This window comes from Argiope bruennichi, chromosome 7, assembly GCF_947563725.1.
Source record: "Argiope bruennichi chromosome 7, qqArgBrue1.1, whole genome shotgun sequence".
Classification (NCBI taxonomy): domain Eukaryota; kingdom Metazoa; phylum Arthropoda; class Arachnida; order Araneae; family Araneidae; genus Argiope; species Argiope bruennichi.
Window position 1 is genome coordinate 6,091,927 of NC_079157.1, and position 11,976 is coordinate 6,103,902.

The 11,976-nt window shown below is 41.1% G+C and overlaps 2 protein-coding genes across 2 annotated transcripts; both read left to right on the forward strand.

Moving 5' to 3' along the window:
• Positions 1-497: 497 nt before the first annotated feature.
• On the forward strand, positions 498-1,194 carry LOC129975016 (uncharacterized). Its single transcript, XM_056087875.1, has 2 exons — positions 498-1,072; positions 1,170-1,194. The coding sequence occupies exons 1-2, from the start codon at positions 498-500 to the stop codon at positions 1,192-1,194; spliced, it is 600 nt and encodes a 199-aa protein (XP_055943850.1).
• Positions 1,195-9,784: 8,590 nt separating this feature from the next.
• LOC129975017 (uncharacterized) lies at positions 9,785-10,855 on the forward strand. The gene has a single exon (XM_056087876.1). The coding sequence runs from the start codon at positions 9,785-9,787 to the stop codon at positions 10,853-10,855; it is 1,071 nt and encodes a 356-aa protein (XP_055943851.1).
• The last annotated feature ends 1,121 nt before the right edge of the window (positions 10,856-11,976 follow it).

An 11,976-nucleotide genomic window follows, 5' to 3' on the forward strand; every position in this document is an offset into this window, starting at 1 on the left:
GGGGTTTTTGGCTGTCCATGAGAAGCAAGAAGCAAACAGAGCGGCGACAGCTTCTCATGGAGAGCTCCCTCGCTTGCCGTCGAGGGGAAGAAAAAACAAAGCAGAAAGCAGAAGGCGCAGAGAAGAGTAAACCTAAAGGGAGTAATGATCCCTGGGTACCTCGGGATTGGGACACCCGTACTCACCTAAAGAAGGTGAGCCCCTGAGGGGGCTCGATCGCCGAATAAAAGATGTTTATGAGTAAGACGTGTGTGGCCAATGCGGAGTCTAGATAATTTAACATCTAGCTCTCGCACTGGTAAACAAGGCCAGGATGAAATGATAGGTTTTATATTGTGAAGTTTATTATTTATTTGAACATTCCATGACTCCTGCCAGAGTGAATAAAAATGACGTTGAATTGCCTTTTTCGCATCACTGACTGGGATGTCTCTCTGAATAAGTAAAGACGCACTCTTTGCAGCATTATCCGCGAGTTCATTGCCCATGATTCCGACATGACTCGGAATCCAACAGAAAAGTATCTCAAACCCTGGGATATGCTTTATGCTTTGCCACCCTGGGATATCCCAGAAATATCATATCTTAACCCTTTTCTCGCTTATGACAAGTCTACCACTTCATCTGTTGTCTTTCAACAACTTTTTCTATATCACCGCAATGAATATTCTACACACATTCCTGTTTTTACGGATGGCTCAAAGACAGCTCATCAAGTAGGTTGTGCTGTCGTCATTGCTGAGGACACAGGCAGCTTTCAGTTGAGTACTTTGTGTTCAGTTTTAACTGCTGAACTAATGGCAATTATGATTGCTCTTGAAAAAATTTCTAACCTCACTTACCACAAATTCTGCATTTATTCTGATAGTATGAGTGCTCTGGAGGCCCTCAGCCATCCTCATACTAAAACACATCCACTAGCTGTAGATATCCTACATCTTTGGAGAGATTTGCAAGCTCAGAACTACCAAATTTTATTTTGTTGGTTACCTGGCCATGTTGGCATTGTTGGCAATGAATCTGCTGATGCTGCAGCAAAGACAGCATCCACTTCTCTACAACGAGCTATTCCGTACACAGATTTTAAAAAATATATTTCTCAACGTATTTTTTATTTATGGAAAGAATCATGGGATTTGCAGATTTCTAATAAGCTGCATTCTATTCAGCCTGACATCACTTTGTGGCCGGTAGTTCCAGTACGCGAGTTGGACGTCAAATTGACTCGGCTTCGCATTGGCCATACTCGCCTCACACATAAACATCTTCTATTTGGTGAGCGATGTCCAGTCTGTAATGCGTGTGATGTTAATTTAACTGTTATTCATATTTTATCACAATGTCCAATTTTTAATTCTCATCGATTACATTTATTCGGTACATCATCTTCAAACATTCGTGACTTGGTGGGAGAACATCCCCATCCAAATATTTTTACTTTCTTGAAAGAAATTGGTTTTTTCCATTTTATTTAACTAGCAAAATTTTATCTCCGCATTTCTTGGTTTTGCAAATTTTACTTTAACTTTTTAGAACTCCACTGAATATTTTTTATATTTAACCATATGTTTGGCGCAGCTTAGCCAGATTTGGCTCTTGTGCCACAAAATCCAAAATAACTAACTAACTAACCTCCAAGGGAGTTATATCCTGCGGAGAGTTATTACATGTTTCTGTTGAAGATATAACTAAAGATTTAAAAAATCAGGGAGTGACCCATGTACGGCGTATTTCTATACGAAGGGATGGCCAGCTCCTAAAAACAAAACATTTAGTATTGACATTTGATTCTCCTAAATTACCTGAGCACATAAAAGCCGGATATATGCGCCTATCTGTCCGAGAATATATCCCAAACCCATTGCGTTGTTTCAAGTGCCAACGCTTCGGACATTCTAAAACTTCTTGCCGCGGGACTCTAACATGCGCCCGTTGTGCAGAATCTGGTCATGACAGTACTAACTGCACTGCCGAAGAGAAGTGTGTGAATTGCAAAGACCAGCACACTTCCTTTTCCCGAAACTGCCATGCTTGGAAACAGGAGAAAGAAATAATTTCAACTAAGATCAAAAATAAAATTTCTTATCAGGAAGCTCGCAAACTCATAAAATTGAAAACACCTTCAGCTGGGATAAATTACGCTTTTGCAGTTAAAAAATGTCGGCTACCATATCCACTCAGTGGGATCTGAATGATCTATCTTCTGGTAAGGTTTTAAAACCATTAGAATCTACTCAAAGAGCTCCTATTCCAGTTAATTTGCCAAATCTTTCACCTGTGTCTGTTGCACCAATCAGTGACAATGCTTCAGCTTCGCCGGATTTAACTGGTTTTCAACTAGTGACACACACTAAAAAGTTTAAAAAGGCCTCACCTGTGGAAACAAAATCATTAATCAATGCTGAAAAAATTTCAAAATTTTACTCTACCTCACCTCACCAAGTTCCCACCACTGTTGCATCGCAAATTGCGCCAACTGTGAAACCCAAATTATGTAATAAGCCAATTACGGCTGAAATAAAATTACCATCTTCTGATACGGCACTACAATCCATAGATAATCTTCCTTTAGTAGGAGCAAATTTACAACAGTCTAGTCAATCTGATGCTGATGCGGAAATGAGCTCTTCCACTGCATCAGATGGGGATATGTTGGATTGGATTGGATTGTGACGTTTAGTGGCGCAAACGCCAAACCTGGCCATACTGCGCCAGACATACGGTTAAAATATAACGACTGTGTTTTTATGTAAAATTATATAAAAGTAGAAACTGATGGATAAAATTACATGGCAAGGTCTTAACATAGTGAACAAGATATAAAAAATGATAACATAATAAAATGTTAAATAATATGATAAAAACCAATTTCTTTTAAAAATTTAAAAAGATTTTTGTGGGGATGTTCCCCGACAAGCATTTGCATTTCCACTGTTGAAGTCTTAAAAAATCTTAAACGATGACGATTAAAATCAGGACACTCAACTAAAAGGTGAAGAATTGTTAAAATCATTTTGCACCTCGTGCAGAATGGGGCTCGATCGCCGAATAAAAGATGTTTATGAGTAAGACGTGTGTGGCCAATGCGGAGTCTAGATAATTTAACATCTAGCTCTCGCACTGGTAAACAAGGCCAGGATGAAATGATAGGTTTTATATTGTGAAGTTTATTATTTATTTGAACATTCCATGACTCCTGCCAGAGTGAATAAAAATGACGTTGAATTGCCTTTTTCGCATCACTGACTGGGATGTCTCTCTGAATAAGTAAAGACGCACTCTTTGCAGCATTATCCGCGAGTTCATTGCCCATGATTCCGACATGACTCGGAATCCAACAGAAAAGTATCTCAAACCCTCTGATTTGGAGAATCCTTAGAAGATCCAGGATTTCCAAGGCAACCGGATGAATCTGATTTTGAGTATTAGAAAGTACTTTCAATGAGCTCATGCTGTCAGTATAGATACAAAATTTACGATCAGAAGAGAGTGAAATCCTCTGAAGAGCATAAAAAATCGCTAATAATTCAGCAGATAGAACAGAAATCAATGTATCTAGACGATAACTGAATGTATCGGTATCAAAAACAATACCGCAACCAACATGATCGTCTGACTTTGAGCCATCCGTAAAAACCTTTAGGTGATCTAGATACTGACAGCGATGAGAATTAAACAGATTCTGGTAGATAATAGGGGCAGTATTCTGCTTCTCGAAACTAGAGAAGGGATTTAAAAAGGAAAACTGAGAAATTTTCCAAGGGGGGAAGGAAAAGAGATCAGAGGTCTGTATCACCTTATCATGGAGCTTCGAATCGTGAAGGAGAGATTTAGCTCTCTCGCAAAAAGGGAGAATGTGGGAAGGTCGAGCGTTATGAATTCTCCGAAGACTAACCGGAAATGTCATAGAGGACAAGGGGTGCTTCGGAATAGACAAAGCTCGAAGGTAGTACTGGACAGACAGTTTTTTACGTCGTAAATCGAGTGGTAGCTGATGACAGAGAACGTAAAGACTATGCATTGGTGAGGTTCGAAATGCTCCAGAACAAATTCTCAAAGCAGAATGGTGTACAGTATCAAGTCTACGCAAGACTGTAGAACGCGCAGAGCCATACACCATACATCCGTAATCCATACGAGATAAAATCATTGCTTCGTAAATTCGCAGCAAGGAAGTGCGATCTGCTCCCCAAGTGGTTTTAGAAAGTACCTTAAGAATGTTTAATGATCTGTCACACTTCTTCCGCAGATGCAAGACATGCGGAAGGAAAGTGAGCTTACGGTCAAATATTATTCCCAGAAATTTTATTTCATTGACCACAGGTATTCCATTATTCCCGATATGGATTGAAGGATCCAAATGAATGGCCCGTTTTATGCAAAAGTGAATGCATTGACTTTTCTCAGGAGAAATAGTATGTCCATTTTCATCACACCATCCCACAAGTTTGTTAACTGCAACCTGAAGCTGGCGCTCTATTAAACGCATGTTGCTTCCTTGGCAGGAGATCTGAAGATCGTCAACATAAAGAGTAGCCTGAATGGATGAGGGTAAAACATTAAGAATTTGACTGAAATGACAGATAAAAAGTGTAACACTGAGGATACTTCCCTGTGGAACACCCTCAGCTTGAATAAAAGGATCGGAATATGATTTACCGACCCGAACACGAAATGTGCGTAACGATAAAAAGTTTTTAAAAACATGAGCAAATTTCCTTTGAATCCAAACTTTGTAAGCGTAGAGAGAATGCCGAACCGCCAGGTACGGTCATAGGCCTTTTCTATGTCGAAGAAGATAGAGACTAGATGATTCCGACGGACAAATGCATTGCGGATTTGAGTTTCGAGTAAAACAATATTATCAAAAGTCGAGCGTCCTCGGCGAAAACCACTCTGCAGCAGCGGGATGCATTTTTTCCTCTCCAGTTCAAACATAAGACGAGCGTTAACCATGCGCTCAAGTGTCTTGCATAGACAACTTGTGAGTGCAATAGGCCTATAGTGTAGAGGGTTAGAGGAGTCCTTGCCGGGTTTGAGGATTGGAATCACAATAGCTTCATGCCATTGTGATGGAAACTTCTGTTCAATCCATATGCGATTAAATAAAATTAGCAGATTAGAAAGAGAAGTGTCTGACAAATGGCGAAGCATATTATATGTGATTCCATCAGGACCAGGATTGGTATCACGAGTCTTCGACAACGCCGTTAGTAGTTCGTGCATTTTAAATTCCGAATTGTACGGAAGGGATTTTCGAGTGAAAAAACACAACGATTTCTGTTGTGCACGATTTTTAATTTCTAAAAATGAAGGCTTATACGAGTCAACAGCAGAAACCTGTGCAAATGCATATCCCAGAGCATTGGCGACATCTAATGGGGAAGATACACTTCCATTTTCCGTCTCAAGAACAGGAATAGAAAATTCTTTGTAAATTCCATTAGCTGCCTTAACCTTCTTCCAGAGTAGTTTCGGAGAAGTAAAGGCTGTGATGGAAGAGACGAAATTAATCCAAGCCTCTCTCTGGCTTTGCCTACGAATACGACGAGCATTAGCTCTGGCACGTTTAAAAACAATTAAGTTTTCTGTTGTGGGATATCTACGGAAAATATTCCACCGCTTTTTTTGTTCTCGGTGACTGTCGCGGCAAGCCTCATTCCACCCCGGTCTCGGGAATTTTCTCAGACGTGGGGAGCTTTTGGGGATTGTATTGTTCGCAGCATCAATTAAGCAGTCAACAACATTTTGTATAGCTTCTGTAATATTAGTCGTTCTGACTATATTCTCCGAAATTATTGCTTGTTGCGCAAAAGCAGTCCAGTCTGCCCGCTGGAATAGGAAACGCGGGGGACAGGAAGTCACGCCGCCTCTATCAACGAAGGAGACCATTAAGGGGAAGTGATCACTACCAAATAGATCATTCCCAACTGTAAAACTGAGCAACGGAAAGAGATCAGGAGAGCAAATAGCCAGATCCAGACTGTGAAATGTACGTGTGGGTTCATGGAAATAGGTTTTCTCGTCATGATTGAGCAGACAGAGAGAGTTATCAGAGATAAACTGTTCAATCTGCCGCCCACGAGAATTTGTACTTTCCGAACCCCACAAAATACTATGAGCATTAAAATCGCCAAGAAGCAAGAACGGCTTGGGTAGTTGGTCCACTAAACTATTAAGTTCGTGTTGGTTAATGACAGCATGTGGTGGCAAATATATACTACAAACTGTGACAAGGGTCCGTATATGTACTTGATTGGTTGGTTGGTTGGTTTTTGTGTTTTTTTTGGCACAAGAGCCATTCTTGGCTAAACTGCGCCAGACGTTTGTTGAGTTAAAGTTCAATTCTAGAAACCATTTGAATTAAAAGCGATAAAGGTTTTAAAACACAAGACACATATGATACGCAAAAATGATTATCAAGAAAAAAGAAAAATGTTAAATACTCATATAAAACCCAATTGATTTTAAAAATTTAAAAACATTTGGATGGTGTTTCTCACCAATCAAGTCTTTTAAGTTAAGAGAAGTTGACTTAAAAAGGCAATGACGCTGATGATTAAAAGAAGGACATTCAACAAAGATGTGCTTTACACTAAAATTCACATGACACGTGGGGCAAATTGGCGCTCTATCACCAAAAATTAGATGACGGTGAGTGAAACGCGTATGACCTATACGGAGGCGAGTCAATTTAACATCAGCCTCTCGTATAGGTAGAACAGGCCACAAACCAATTATAGGTTTTATTAAATGTAGTTTGTTCTGGGTCTGTAGGTCCCATGAATCTTGCCAAGTTGTACAGAGTTTATAAACAAATGACTTTTTGATGTCACAATATGGGAGGGCCTGAGACTGAAATGTTGATGCAGATTTAGCTGCAACATCAGCCCTTTCATTGCCCGCAATACCCACGTGAGCCGGAACCCAGCAGAGAATTATATTAAAACCCCTGTTTTGTAGTAACCGCAGGTTAAACAAAATATCTAAGGCGATTGGATGCATGTGGTTTTGGAAATGAGCAAGGGTTTCCAAAGCACTCATACTGTCAGTATATATGATAAAATTACGCTCAGTAGAAGGGGAAATTTCCTTTAGTGCGTAAAAAATTGCAATCAACTCAGCAGTAAAAACAGAACAAACGTGGTTAAGACGGTAGCTGAGTGTATCAGATGGAGTTATAATGGCACAACCAACATGTCCATCTGATTTTGAGCCATCTGTAAACACTGGGGTAAAAGAGGAATACTGACAGCGGTGGTCATGGAAAATCTGTTGAAAAATAACAGAACTAGTTGAAAATTTATCAAAGCCAAGAAAAGGGTTCAGAAAAGACAAATTTGGAATATCCCAAGGAGGAAAAGAATAAGGATCAAGAGATTTAATGGCTATGTTATTAAGATCCGAGTCATGCAGGGCACTTTTGACTCTCCGACAAAAAGGTAGAATATGATAAGGTCGGGCATTATAAATTCTTTGAAGGTTTTCAGGAGAACCCATGCAATGAATGGGATGGTTTGGGACAGATAGTGCCCGAAAATAAAACAAAGTAGATAATTTTTGACGCCGCAAACAAAGTGGCAACTGGTGACAAATTACATATAAACTCTCAACTGGAGAGGTGCGGAAAGCACCAGAGCAGATCCTGAGAGCAGAGTGGTGAACAGTATCAAGATGTCTCAAAACCGAAGGACGGGCACACCCATACACCATACAGCCATAATCCATGCGCGAGAGAATGATCGCTTGGTAGATACGGAGCAGGGAGGTTCGATCGGCACCCCAAGATGTTCTAGAAAGCACTTTTAAAATGTTCAAATTTTTCTCACACCTCTTCCGCAAGTTTAAGACATGTGGAAGGAAAGTGAGCTTGCGATCGAAGATTACTCCCAAAAACCGTACTTCAGTCACAACTGGAATTGGTGTGCCTCTTATCTTTATAACCGGATCTAAGTGCACATTTCTTTTCCTACAAAAGTGAACACATCGACTCTTTTCAGGAGAGATAGTGTGACCATTCAGGAGAGATAGTGTGACCATGCACCAGGTTACCACCTTATTAACTGCATTTTGCAATTGCTGTTCTATTCTATTCATGTTACTACCCTGACATGAGATCTGTAAATCATCAACATACAGACTGGCGTGTACGAATGAGGGCAAATGATTTAAAATTAGACTGAGATGAACAATAAAGAGGGTGACACTGAGGACACTTCCCTGAGGAACGCCCTCAGCTTGTATAAAATGATTTGAATAAAAATTACCAACACGAACTCGAAAAATTCTATATGATAAAAAGTTCTGTAAAAATATGGGCATGTTTCCTCTAAACCCAAATTTAAAAAGTGTAGAAAGTATGCCAAAGCGCCACGCACGGTCATAAGCCCTCTCAATATCAAAGAATATGGACACAAGGTGGTTTCTCCGAACAAATGCATTGCGAATTTGGGTTTCCAGCAAAATCAGATTATCAAAAGTCGATCTTCCTTTGCGGAAACCACTCTGCAACTGGGAGATGCAGCCTTGTTTCTCCAATTCGTAGATTAGACGAGCATTAACCATGCGTTCAAAAGTCTTGCAAAGACAGTTGGTAAGAGCAATTGGTCTGTAGTGTAAAGGGCTTGATGGATCTTTCCCAGGCTTTAGAATTGGAATTACAGTAGCTTCGCTCCATTGTTTAGGGTACTTCTGCTCAGTCCAAATCCTGTTAAATAATAGTAACAAATTAGATAGAGAAGTCGCATTTAAATGGCGAAGCATGCTATAAGTTACGCCATCTGGTCCGGGGCTTGTATCGTGGGCTTGAGATAGAGCCCTTTCCAATTCGAACATCCTAAATTCACAATTGTATGCAAAGGTATGACTATCATTAAAATGCAAAGGCAACCGTTCCGCGGGATTCTTAATTGCCAAAAACTCCGGACTATAAGAATCAGCTGCGGAAACTTGTGCGAATGCTTGGCCTAGAATATTAGCTACGTCTAATGGGGCAGAATACAACATATTTCCTGTTTTTAAAACGGGAATGGAGGATTCGCTATAAATGCCATTTGCAGCTTTTATCTTTTTCCACAACCCCTCAGGGGCTCACCTACTATAGGTGAGTACGGGTGTCCCAATCCCGAGGTACCCAGGGATCTTTACTCCCTTTCAGTTCGCTCTCCTCTACGCCTTCTGCTGTCTGCTATGTATTTCCTTCCCTCGACGGCAAGCGAGGGAGCTCTCCATGAGAAGCTGTCGCCGCTCTGTTTGCTTCTAGCTTCTCATGGACAGCCAAAACCCCACGTGTTTGCCGTGCGTGGCGACCCATTTGAAAGACGGGTGGTGTACTGTGGTCCCCTGTGCATCAATCGGCTGGTTACTAACCACCTAAGTGGTTAGTTTGCTAGGGATCAAGCGAAGGGGTTACTCCTTGGGCTTGGCGTTAAGGGTGGTCACTGTCCCCGGGGGTAACTCCCAGCGTATAGGTTCCGGCTAGTACCAAGGTAAGTGCCGAGGCTGGGAATGGCCAGAGCCGGTGGCTGCCTTCCCTTGTTGGGCTCCGTGGTGGGCGGTGCCGTCGGGCCCGAATCACTCTCAATATCGCATGGCTCCTCCCAAGAAGGGTCCCTTTAGTGGGCGTCACAAAGTACCTATTTCTTTCAACAACAATGAACATTTTGATGCTTTTTTCGTAGTAAATAGAATTTCTGAAAATAAAGAAACTTTTGAAACAGTCTCTCCTTTCCTTGTACAAAAGGCAATAAATGCTACAGTCGGCGAAGTTGCATCTATTCGAAAAATGAGATCTGGCGACTTGCTTGTGGAGGTTTCTTCTCGTAAGCAAGCACAACAGATACAAAAACTAAAATCCTTGGCAACAATAAGAGTTTGTGTAACCCCTCACCAATCACTTAATAGCTCTAAAGGCGTCATCACCTGCGGCGAAATACTAAATCTTCCCGTAGAGTTAATTGTCTCCGAAATGAAATCTCAAGGTGTTTCACATGTGCGTCGAATTTCCATACGACGTGATGGACAAATACTTGAGACGAAACATCACGTATTAACTTTTAAAACTTCTAAATTACCGGAGTACGTCTATGCAGGCTATATAAAGTTACCGGTTAGGCCATATATCCCTAATCCACTAAGGTGTTTTCAGTGCCAACGCTTTGGCCACTCCAAAATGAATTGCCGCGGGTCTCTCACTTGTGCCCGCTGCGCACAAAAAGGGCATGATAGCCAACAGTGTACCGCAGAAGAAAAGTGCGTAAACTGTGGTGGCGATCATCCCTCATATTCTCGATCTTGTCCTCGCTGGGCACTGGAAAAGCAGGTTACGACAATAAAATTCAAAGAAGATTTATCTTATCCTGAAGCCAGACGCAGGGTTAAGGCACAGACCCCAATCCCTGGTGTCAGTTATGCTTCAGCAGTTAAGAAAACTTTCTGTCAGAATTGCTCTTGTGAAAACTGCTTAAAATATGCCAGGAAAACAACAGATAATGAAAAAACATCAGATTCCGATGCTGAACATACTCTGAAAACTAACACTGATACTCAAAAAACTGTTAGAAGAAAATCAAAATCACAGAACTCTTTGACATTAAACTTAGCAAAACGTGGCCTTACGCAAAAAGATTTGCGAAAGAAACTGAAAAATTCTGCATCGAAAAATTCCGTCGCATTGGGGTTAGCGACGCAAGGTGTTGTCCATAAGGACTTACAGTCCATCTTTGGTGACACGCTTAATAGCCCCGATATTAAACTGCATCCGTCTGAGGATGAATATGAACTTGGTATGAGTTGCGATGATCATGCAACTCCAACAACTGCTTCTTCTCTCTCTCCTTCCAAAACACTCTCTTAATGGGTACCTTCCTTTCTTGGAATTGTCGCGGCATTCGGCCCAAACTTCATGACATCAAGTCTATTATTAACAGATTTCATCCTGTTTGTTTTGGTTTTCAAGAGACTTTCTTGAAGCCAAATATATCAATCAAATTACGCGGTTACAATTGTATTCGGAAAGATGCAGACAGTGGAGCTCATAGTTCTGGAGGGGTCTGCATCTTCACTTCCAATTTATATCCGAGCACTCCTCTCACCCTACACACCTCTCTACAGGCTGTGGCTGTACAAGTTCATATAAAAACTTTGGTCACAGTCTGCTGTATTTACTTACCGCCTCATGATCTCATTCGTCAACAAGATCTTGACCAGTTAGTGGACCAGCTTCCTTCGCCTTTTATCCTGCTTGGCGATTTCAATGGCCATAGTACGTTGTGGGGTTCAAATAGTACAAATTCTCGTGGGCAGCAAATAGAACAGTTCATTTCTAATAACTGTCTATGTTTGCTCAACAATGATGAAAAGACGTACTTTCACGAGCCTACACGTACCTTCCACAGTCTTGATTTGGCCATATGTTCTCCCGAACTTCTGCCGTTGCTAACTTTTGCTGTTAGCAACGATTTATATAATAGCGATCACTATCCTATTATCGTTTCCCATGCTGATGGAAGCGGTGCGACTTATTGTCCTCCGCGTTTCTTATTCCAGCGGGCAGATTGGACTACTTTCTCTCAACTGGCAGATATCACAGAGACAATGGTAAATACATCAGACATCTCGGAAGCAGTTCAAAATGTCGTTGACAGTATAATATGTGCCGCAACTTCCACTATTCCAAAGAGTTCACCACGTCTAAGAAAATTTCGCAGACCGTGGTGGAATGAAGCCTGTACCAACAGTCACAAGCAGCAGAAAAAGTTTTGGAACACCTTTCGAAGGTACCCTACAACAGAGAATCTTATAGCTTTTAAAAAAGCCAAAGCACTAGCTCGCCGCATACGACGTCGTAGTCAAAGGGAATCCTGGATTCAATTCATATCCTCTATCACATCCTCAACATCCAGCAAAGTTCTATGGAAAAAGGTAAAGGCTGCTAATGGAATATATCATGAATCCTCCATTCCTGTTTTAAATAGA

Coding starts and splice junctions, on each gene's coding strand:
- LOC129975016 (XM_056087875.1), top strand. CDS start 498: ATGACTCGGAATCCAACAGAAAAGTATCTCAAACCCTGGGATATGCTT. Junction 1,073..1,169: donor TCTCTACAACGAGCTATTCC/GTACACAGATTT, acceptor CATTCTATTCAG/CCTGACATCACTTTGTGGCC.
- LOC129975017 (XM_056087876.1), top strand. CDS start 9,785: ATGAGATCTGGCGACTTGCTTGTGGAGGTTTCTTCTCGTAAGCAAGCA.